This window comes from Amblyomma mixtum, chromosome 2 (assembly GCF_055824585.1).
Source record: "Amblyomma mixtum isolate Tamu chromosome 2, ASM5582458v1, whole genome shotgun sequence".
In the NCBI taxonomy this organism is placed as follows: domain Eukaryota; kingdom Metazoa; phylum Arthropoda; class Arachnida; order Ixodida; family Ixodidae; genus Amblyomma; species Amblyomma mixtum.
The window spans coordinates 126,339,964-126,350,748 of NC_143013.1; the positions used below are offsets into that span (position 1 = coordinate 126,339,964).

Below are 10,785 nucleotides of genomic sequence, written 5' to 3' on the forward strand. Positions count from 1 at the left end.
TCCGTCTTCTAAATGTCCACAAAAGACACCAGTCTCCAAGTGGACGCCTAAGCAAACGGTCAGGATGAACCCTGACGATTACGTGATCGTGCTGAGGCCACGCAGTACGGTCGCCCTCAAGACAGCATTTCAGCACGGTGAGCTCGGCGCTGCCATTTCGCAACTCATCGGCAGATAGCATATGAATGCGATTACAATTTCTTTCAATTGGGAGCAAAACATTATCGTCTGTGGCACGCAGAACCCCGAGGTTCTCAAAAGCTTCTGACGGACATCCAAATTACCACCAGCAAAGGATCGCTCCCGCTTCACAGACACCTCAAGCTCACCGGTGATGTGTGTCGTGGTGTGATTACTGTGCATAACCTTGAAACCAGCGAATCCTTGAAACATAGTGTGCAGTGGCGCGGTGGTGAATTAGTCCATGTGCGCAAGCTGAGAACATCGAATGTAGCTGTGCTAACTTTCGAGGGACGCAGCATTCCGCGCTACGTCCACTACAGTGCAGAACTGACTCCCGTCAAGGAGTATAAGAAAACGGTGCCAGCGTGCTACCGTTGCGGCACGCTGGGGCACCGGGTGGACAACTGTCCCACCCCGGTCAAAGAAAGATGCGGCCTTTGTGGCCAGAACGCGCGGGTTGGTACTGAGGGGATGGCCCCCCACGTTTGCAATCCCGTGTGCATAATATGCGGGGGCCCGCAACTCACCAGCTCCCGCGAATGCACAAGCAAATTCATCCGGCTTCCGCAGCCAGGGCCCAGGCCGCCAATCAAGCCACCCAAGGGAGCCAATTCCGGCGCGACACGGGGAAGTCACGCCACCGGCCGGCAACAAAACAACCAGAAGACGCCACGGCCTCCCCCTGGCAAGACAGCAACGGTACCGCCACCACCCGGAGCAGCGGAGTTGCCAGCTCTCAGCGCTTCATCTGGCGGCGCTGCCTGCAACCAACCCAAGGTAGGCAGCTGGGCGAGTGAGTGAGTGAGTGAGTGAGTGAGTGAGTGAGTGAGTGAGTGAGTGAGTGAGTGAGTGAGTGAGTGAGTGAGTGAGTGAGTGAGTGAGTGAGTGAGTGAGTGAGTGAGTGAGTGAGTGAGTGAGTGAGTGAGTGAGTGAGTGAGTGAGTGAGTGAGTGAGTGAGTGAGTGAGTGAGTGAGTGAGTGAGTGAGTGAAGAAACTTTATTTCCGCCAGAAGAAGACCCGTGCCCCTCCGGGTCCGCACGCAGGCGTCCGGGGAGGGGCAGCGTCGCAGCTGGAAGACTAGCAACGGTATAGTCGCGCAGCTTCTGCTGCCAGGCGGGTAGCGTATCGTTGTATGCTAAGGTCGGCACTTCTGAGTATGGTCTCCCATTCCTCTGCATTATTGATTCTGCCATATCCTGGGGCACTGGGGCATCTCCATAGTATGTGTTCGAGTGTAGCGGTATGCCCGCAGAACTCGCACACCTCCGCATCCTCCCTCGTGTCACCTCCTGTCCAGCTCCTCCAGAGCGGGGATGCGAAGTTTCTAGCTTGGAGTCTTCTCCAGTCATAGGCCTCAGCCGAGCTAAGCGATCTATCCGGAGGAGGATAGATCCTTTTGTTCTTTTTCTGAATGTCTGTGATGCTATTAAAGGTATTGGTTTCCTCTTTAGTGCTGAATTCGTATGAGGTGTCCACGGCTCCCCGGGGTAAAGAGGAGCGGGCGAGCCTGTGGGCGGCCTCGTTTCCAACCAGACCCGAGTGGGCTGGGGTCCAGATAATTAGAATATTGTGGGCTGGGATAAAGTCTTTTAGATATTTAGCCGCCATTTCGTGGATGCGTCCCTTGCTGTAATTTCTAATTGCGGCTTTGCAGTCGCTTACTACGTATTTGGTACCTGGCTGAGTTAGAGCGATCGCTATTGCAACCTCCTCCGCCACAAGGAGTTTTAAGTCAAGGTGTCTTACAACGCGTAACGTTCTGCCTGAGTCCCCGACGGCTACGGAGACGGTGTCTCCTAGCGTGCCTACCGCGGCATCAGTGTAGGCCACAGTTCCCTGTGGCATCTTGCCTAGCTTAGCAGTCAACTGTGCGACCCTGCTTTTCCTTCTGCCTTTGTCGTGGATGGGATGCATGTTTCTAGGTATGGGAGCGATAATAAGATGCTCTCGGAGGGTCGCCTCCTCTCCTTCCCCTCCTCCCTCCTCCCCCACCAGCACCGCCGGGACGCAGGAACTCAAGCGCGAGCTCGCCCTGTTGCGAGCTCAAAACGAAAAACTAGCCAGCGAGCTTAACTCGCTCAAAGCCCAATTCCCTACTCCGCCCGCGTCGAGCGGCGAGGAAGAAAACATCACAGACAGGGAGATTCCTACTCCTGTGGAGAGTCGCGCCGCGGCCCTGGAGACCGGGTGACCGCGATTGAAACACAATTGGCCGACCTCCCCAAAATTATCCACGATACCATTGCGCGTCAGGTGGAGAGTGTCATCGCACAGGTGACACAAGCCGTAACTCACATTATCCAAAAATGGATAAAAGACAATCCGCGCGTCCTTAAACGCGTTGGGCCAATCAGGGACGCTAACCGCCCCTCCAAATTCAACAGAGTTATTCCCGATGAATTTGACTTATCAAAAGACTCCTGCACGTCTGCGCCGGGCACTAGCGGACTGGGGAGTCTTAACAACGTAACCCCACCCTCCGCCTCCGACCATGGCCCCCAACCCTATAAGTCGCGAGCAAGAACAACTCAGCCGCTTACACTAACGCAGTGGAACTGCCGTGGTCTCAAGAACCGCACGAAGCGGACTCATCTCCGCCTCTATCTTGAGACCTTTGAGTTCCTCGTTGCCAGGGTTGCCCTTCAGGAACCCGGCGCCGGGGCCAAACTAACAAACTACACTACATTTCAACACAACCCGCAGACATGTATACTTGTTCACAAGCAGTATACTGCGCAGGAGGTCACGTTTCCCACAACACCGCCTTTCCCATACACGATGGTGTCAGTGCTGCCCCTAAAGCGGTCTGACCCACCTGTACACATTCTAAACATTTACTGCCCACCTAAACCTAAGAACGTCACGTTCAATTAAATTTTCACCCAAGCTATGCAGGTGGCTGGAAGGGATCCCCTTCTGATCGTCGGGGATTTCAACGCCCCGAGCAGGCTATGGGGGTACCCCCGGGAGGACAGACGTGGGAGGAAGCTTGCGGAACTTCTTTCCACACTTGGACTCACTTTACACACTGACCCCGCAAACCCAACACGTGTCGGCAATTCGATTCAACGAGATACTTGCCCGGACCTCACATTTACACGCAACATACGCCATGCCGACTGGCTGAATACAGAGGACACTCTGGGTAGTGATCACTATATAATCAACACAACCATTTACATGCGTCCCCTGAAACGCCCACTAACACAAGCTCGTGTCCCGAACTGGACGACTTTCCGCACCTCTCTACCCATTGTAGACCCCCTCCAGTCGGGATACGACGCATGGTCCAAATCGCTCACGTCTACACTCACACAACACGAAAAGCAGATACAGCTCACAGACACACAAACGGACGTGGACAACCACTTGCTCCACCTTTGGGAGGCCCGCCGCAGCCTCACCAAACGATGGAACGAAGGGAAGGGAAAACTTTATTTACACTAATGGTTTTTCCTGCTGTTTGGGGGCATCTTCAGAGACGTCTTGGTTCTACCCCCAGGAGCCTTCTCTGTCGAAGTCGTCCGCCTCTAATCTGTGGTCGGTTGCCCTCAGTCCAGGGCTCCGCTGGCCACTGCCGCCCGTTGAGCTCGCTGTACCAGACCTTGTTGGTCTTCGCAGCGGTCGCTGGACAGCAGAGTCTCCCACTGCTCCACACTCGGGTTTTGTATTTTGGGGACCACGTGTATGTTTTGGCAGGCCCATGTGATGTGGTATAGTGTAGGTTTTTCGTCGCACCAGGGACATTTGTTCGTGTATATCGTAGGGTGCATTTTGTTTAGTATATGTAGGTTTGGGAAAGAGCCTGTTTATAATTGTCTCCAAGTGACAGCTTCCTCTCTGCTGAGAGATTTGTGCGGTGGGGGATATCGCATTCTTCTGCCTCTATAGTTTTGTAGTATGGCCGAGTATTCCCTGGGTGCTGGCGCGACTTCCGCGGTCTCGTCGGAAGCTCGGAAAGTATTGTATCCTCGAGCTATCCTGTGGGCCTCTCGGTTCCCTGCCACCCCCGTGTGCCCCGGTACCCGCACAATTTTGTGTCGGATCTTGTCGCTTTGTTCTTCCCGGTTTTTAATTCTGTCACTCGCTGCGAGGAGTATACGGAGCGCGTGACGACCTATCCTGCCATTCATGTAATTTCGGCAGGCTGTTTGAGAGTCCGTAAGTATTGTTAGTGACCGCACGGTTCTATAGCCCTCCGCCACCGCTAGAGCAACGGCTACTTCCTCGCACTCTGCAGCTGTGCAGCCTCGGAGAGACGCGCTGGTCATTTCGCGTAAAGACGAATCGACCACCGCCGCTACAGCGATTTTGGTATCTCCTCCTCTCCAAGACGCGTCTGTATACACGGTCATGGCTTGAGGAGCGTATGTTTTCTCAATGAATTCGCCCTCGCTTCTCTTCTGCCTCGATGGAGGTTGGGATCCATGTTTTTTGGTATTGGAGCTACCTTGAGGGTCTTGCGAAGCTCGTCGGGGATCGTTGCCGTCCTCGAAATTTCTCGCATCTGCTCGCGGTATCCGAGCCTCTGCAGGAGCGCTCCTCCAGTCGTTGTTTGCAATAGCCTGAGTTTTTGCGACTCAAGCTGCGCCTCTCGTAGCTCCTCAAAGGTGTTATGTAATCCCAGGGCCATGAGGTTTTCTGTAGACGTGTAACGTGGTAGTCGGAGCGCTGTCTTATACGCTTTGCGTAGCAGGGCGTCCGCTTGTTGTATTTCGTTTTTGTTGAGGCACTGGTAGGGTAGGCTGTATGTGATTCGACTAACTACTAGGCTTCTTACTAGTTTTAGTGTGTCCTCTTCACGCATGCCATGTCGCCTGTTGGTGATGCGGGTGATCATGCGTGCGACTTGTAGCGTTGCTGCTTTCAGTAATGTAAAAGTGTGAGTACTGCGCTGGTTGGATTGAACCCACATGCCCAAAATTCTTATTGTTGTCTTTTCGGGTATGGGTGTCCCTTCTAGGTAGACGTTGAGTTTTAGGTCCTCGTTGGTTGGGACGGTCCGGTTTTGCTTGCCTCTCCAGACTCTCAGCAGTTCCGATTTCTCGGTCGAGCATGCGAGTCCTCTTTCTGCGAGGTATTGCTCTACACAAGAGGCCGCTTGCTGTAGCCTTTCTTCCTTCTCTCTCAGACAGCCCGTGTTTGTCCAGAATGTTATATCGTCAGCATACATTGCATGCCTGATGCCTTCGATGTTCTCTAGTTTTCGAGCTAGGCCTATCATAGCTATGTTGAAGAGTAGGGGTGAGATAACTGACCCTTGGGGTGTTCCCTTGTTTGGAGTGCGAATTTTGTCCGATCGAAGGTCTCCTATGCCGATGGTTGCAGTTCTATCGGACAGGAAGGCTTTGACGAAGCCGTGGATTCTGCGTCCGCAATCCAGGTTGTCTAGGCCCGTAAGGATCGCTTCGTGGCTGACGTTATCGAATGCCCCCTTGATGTCCAGGGTCATTATGACATTTTCTCCCGTCCGAGGTACGTTTCGCAGGACTTCTTCTTGTATTTGGAGGAGAACGTCCTGCGTCGAGAGCTTCGCTCTGAAGCCGAACATGGTATGTGGTACACAGTCGTTATCTTCCATGTAATTTTGAAGTCTTAAAGTTACAACACGTTCGTAAAGCTTGCCAAGGCACGACGTGAGTGATATGGGCCTGAAGTTTTCAATTTGTAGCTTTTTACCAGGTTTAGGTATCATTATTACTTCGGCGTGTTTCCAATCTTCGGGAACTGTCTCCGCCTCCCAATGTTTGTTAAGAAAGCTGACGAGCTCTTGTATGAGGTCGTCGCTCAGGTTGCGGATTAGGGCGTTGTCGATTCTGTCCGCTCCGGCTGCCGTGTTTCTGGTGGTGTTTCTTATGGCCGCGTAAACCTCTTCCACAGTTATGGGGCGGTCGAGTTTCTCGTTTTCGGCTCCTCGATACGTTCCTTGGTATCGCTGGGGATTGTGATCGCCAAAACATTTTTCCCGTGCCTTCTCCACTAGGGCGATGTCTGATCCCTCGAAAGAGTGGAGGAATCTGTGGATGGCTTTATTGTTTTCTGATTTTATTTTGGTCGGATCGATTAGTGCTCTTAAGAGATTCCAGGTTCTGGCTGTGCCTAGAGTTCCCCTAAGCGAGTCGCTGAGTTGTTCCCAATTTTGTTTCTCGAGTTGCATCGCGTATTCTTCCGCCTTTGCCGTAATTTCTGCTATCTTTAGTTTTAGTTTCCTGTTGTGTTTTTGCTTCCGCCATCTTTTGGTGAGACTGCGTCTCGCTTCCCATATCCTGAGGAGGTGGGCGTCTACTTCGGGCGTTGCTGTCGTTCTCCTTAGACTTTTTGTGCATCGTTGTCGCGTTTCTCTCAGCATGCCGCTCCATTCCTCCAGTGATTGGATGCCGCCTTCAGATTTGTTGCAAGCCCCGCGAAACGCGTTCCAGTCAGTGATTTTGGCCTGTCCAATCTGGCGTCTTATGGTGTCAGATGCTATTCGTGTCCGGAGAATAAAGTGATCGCTGCCTAGATTTTCCATCATGTTTTCCCACTGTGACTCCCTGCTCTTCCTTACGAAGGTGAGGTCCGGGCATGTATCCGTGCTCACGCTATTCCCGATTCTCGTGGGGGTCGCAGGATCTGTGATTAGACTGCAGCCAAAGTATTCCGCTACTTCCACTAATGTTCTTCCCTTGATGTCTTGTTTCTGGTATCCCCAACTCCTGTCCATGGCGTTGAAATCTCCTACGATGATGAGCGCATTTTCTTTGGCCAGCTTGTGCGCTCCATAAAACAGTTCGAAGAGTTTGGCTTTTCTTTGTCTCGGCGGGCTGTACACATTCAGTAAGAACGTGCTGCGTCCCTTTCGCTTCTTCGAAATGAGTTAAGCGCGTGTTCAATGTCGGTGTCGGCGATGGTATAGTGCCTGATGGCGGTAATGGTTTTGCTGACTAGGACGGCCGCTTTACCTTCGTTTTGACTCTCGTAAACCTCGTACCCTTGTAAGGTCGGCTTGATTCCAGTCTCTTGGAGTGCAATTACATCAGGAGGTGCGAGTTGTGTGTTTATATATTGTTTTAAGAGGGCCTGCTTTTTGCGGTAGCCTCTGCAGTTCCATTGCCAAAACCAAACGATGGACGAAACAGAAACATAACAGACGCCTAAAGAAACGCATCCTCGAACTCACACAACAGGCAGCGGAATATGCTACTCAGCTAGCCGACACTAACTGGGTGTACCGGTGCAACGCGGCTGCGCGCCAGATGTCTGGCCGCAACACGTGGCGCCTATTCCGCGCTCTCATTGATCCAATACAAACACGCACGGAAACCCAACGCCACTTACATAGGGCATTGCACAACTTTACAGGATTGACAACACAGCTAGCGCACACGCTCAGGGATCGATACCTGTGCACCACTAAGGACCCCCGGCCGGCGGCGTACTCTTATAAAGGCGAAGAGAACACGGAGCTGGACACTCCGTTCCAGCTCCACGACCTCCGGGCGGCCTTAAGCAAGATGAAGCGGGGCACTGCACCCGGGCGCGACAAGGTTACGGTCAAGCTCTTGGCCAACCTTCCCGACGCAGCCTACGCCGCGCTCCTCAAATACATCAATAGCATTTGGGACGGAGAGACTCCTCTCCCTCCCGATTGGAAATCGGCTCTCGTGACCTTCATTCCGAAGGCCGGCAAACCTATTGATGTGGAGAACCTTCGCCCCATTTCCCTCACGTCTTGTGTCGGCAAGCTGATGGAGACGATGGTGCGTGACAGACTCTCCGATTATCTCGAAACACAGCACATTTTCGCGGACACTATGTTCGGTTTTCGTCCTCACAAGTCAGTACAGGATATACTTCGGCAGCTCCACCACGACATTTTAGATCCTGTAGAATGTCCCCACAACGACAAGGTGGTCCTGGCCTTGGATCTTAAAGGCGCATTCGACAACGTCAAACATGAAGTAATCCTGGACCACCTCAGTAACACCAACTGTGGCCACAAAACATTCCATTACATAAGACAATTTCTTACAGACCATCAAGCCTATATTGTCATGTGTGTTATTTTCCACTTAACGTCATCTTCAACCAGCGGGGAGCCGATCGCCGGCAAAGAGGAAGAGGCTCGGTGGCAAATCGCTCGTGACTATACCCCTATTTTTGTAGCTGAGTTTCTGGCCATTGAGTTGGCCTTAATAAGGATTCCCTGCAGTATCACTCGGGTTATTATACTCTCAGACAACCTTTCTGTTTTGGCAGCGCTCGAAACCTCGAGTGATACTCCTATGAGCCATTCCCTTCAATTTTTTATTCCTCCACATGTTTCAGAAGTTCGCTTTCACTGGGTCCCTGGGCACTGTGGCATTGTTTCTAATGAGAGGGCTGATTTTTTAGCAAAGTCTGCCCTTGATGGTCCTATTGTCCATTTCGTCCCAAATACTATTTACTTGACTCTAGCACGCTTTCAGCGATTCCAGCGTTTCCACACCTTGAGCCATGAGCCTCTCCTCGCTGCAGCGGATTTTCAACACCTGGCATTTCCTTGGAGTGTGCGGATGTGCAGTTCGAGGCAATGTGAGGTGTCCATGACCCTTTTGCGCTGCAGGATACCGCGGCTAAATCTTTATTTATGCCGATCGGGGCTTTCGATATCCAACCTTTGTGAGTCTTGTGGCGAAATTGAGTCTATAGAACATTTTTTCCTCTCCTGCCGACGGCTCGCTGCTCTCCGTAGAACTTGCTTGGAGATCCCCCTCGCTCGGCTTGGGCTTCCTCTATCTATTCCGATTCTCTTATCCTTCGGGGCAAGCGCCAAGGGATATGCCCTGAAACCAGTGTTCGATTCTATTCACAATTATATAATTTCATCTGGTAGATTCGTCTGCTAGAATGTGTATTCACAACTTTTCTTTCTCCGTATTTTTTGTATTGTACAATTTCTAGCTCTGTGTCCCAAATTTTAGATTTAATTATACTCCATTCCCTGTACATGAGTGTGTTTGTATCCGCTATGCACCCTGGCCAATCCCACGCCGTGGGTATGTGCCATTCAGCCCGAGGACATCATCATCATCATCATCAAATCGCTCGTGAGCCTGGCCGCGACCGCTTGGACTGTCCCTGGCGCCTGCTCTCCTGTGTTCTCTAGCGTCCCAACGACCCGCGTCGTCTGAACGACCCGTGACATTCTGCTGGAGGTGCCGTCTTATACGACGTCATCCCCAACCTCCCGCTTCGCAGAGTCCCATTGCCAGCCCGGGCCACCGCCCCTCCGCTGAGGAGGCCGAGATACGTGCCAGCAGGCGCCAGGGACAGTCCAAGCGGTCGCGGCCGGGCTCACGAGCGATTTCCCACCGAGCCTCTTCCTCTTTGCCGGCGATCGGCTCCCCGCTGGTTGAAGATGACGTTAAGTGGAAAATAACACACATGACAATATACGCATACAAGATGCGGAACACGGGCCATACACCATCGGCTCGAGGGGAACACCTCAAGGCGCGGTCCTGTCTCCCCTGCTCTTCAATTTGGCAATGCTTCGTCTTCCCTCCAAATTGTCTTCACTGCCCGGGATACATCACGCTCTTTATGCGGATCACATTATAATCTGGGCCACGCAAGGTAACCTGGGCCACATGGAGTCCTGCCTGCAAGCAGCGGCGACCATAGTCGACGACTACGCGGCCTACTGCGGACTCCAGTGCGCCCAGCTAAATCAGAATTTGTGCACTTACGTCCCTCCCCTCGGGACACAACACCGCTTCGCATCAGTCTCCCCTCGGGACCGATCCGGAAGGCCAAGGAGATCCGTGTCCTTGGCCTCTTCAGACACCACCAACGCAGAGTCGACACCACCCTAGCCAAACTTCGCACTTAATAAACAGATTCACAACAGCGCTACGGAACAAGGACAGAAGGAACACGAAAAACACGAAAATCCTTCTGTCCTTGTTCCGTAGCGCTGTTGTGAATCTGTTTATTAAGCATGAACCAACTAGCCCACACCAGAATCCTCTTAAAACTTCGCACGGTGGGCGACAAGGTGGGCTGCATGGTCCGCCGGGTCTGCAACAAGCGGGGGCGGATTACGAAGCAAGGATGCACTGCGGCTTGCCCATGCTTTCGTAACGAGTAGAATCCTCTACTCAACTCCCTACTTGCACCTGCGCAAACACGATGATGACCAACTGGAGGTCATCCTGCTGAAAGTCATCAAGCGTGCTCTCGATCTCCCGGTCACCACGTCCAACCAGAGGCTTCTGGCCTTGGGCGTGGTGAACACATTTCGGGAGCTTCGAGAAGCCCACTTAGTCAACCAATACACGCGTCTTGCACAGACCACGTCCGGTCTCCGCCTCTTGGACCGGCTACACATCCAACATGACTACCACATTGAGGAAAGGGAGAGAGTGCCAGAACCCTGGAGACGCGCCCTCCGGGTCCGACCCCTTCCCCGCATCATGTCCAGAGAAGACCATAGCGGTCGTCGCCAGGCGCGCGCGGAAGCGTTGGCGCGATACTATGGTAACCAAGAACACGTGTATTACGTGGACGTTGCCGGCCCACACCACGGGGGGGTGGTACACGGCCGCAGTCGTACACAACACAAACACAGTTAACGGGCTC

The 10,785-nt window shown here is 52.8% G+C and overlaps 1 protein-coding gene across 2 annotated transcripts in view; it reads left to right on the forward strand.

Moving 5' to 3' along the window:
- Nucleotides 1–459: 459 nt before the first annotated feature.
- The window catches only part of LOC149360794 (uncharacterized), a 95,458-nt gene continuing 85,132 nt past the window's right edge, over nt 460–10,785 (forward strand). For both annotated transcript variants that reach the window (XR_016288350.1, XM_089569398.1), the window contains exon 1: nt 460–960. Coding sequence is in view for 1 of the 2 variants with exons in the window: in XM_089569398.1 (XP_089425524.1) it covers nt 655–960 (306 nt within the window). In the remaining variant the exon portion in view is untranslated. The remainder of the gene's footprint in view (nt 961–10,785) is intronic.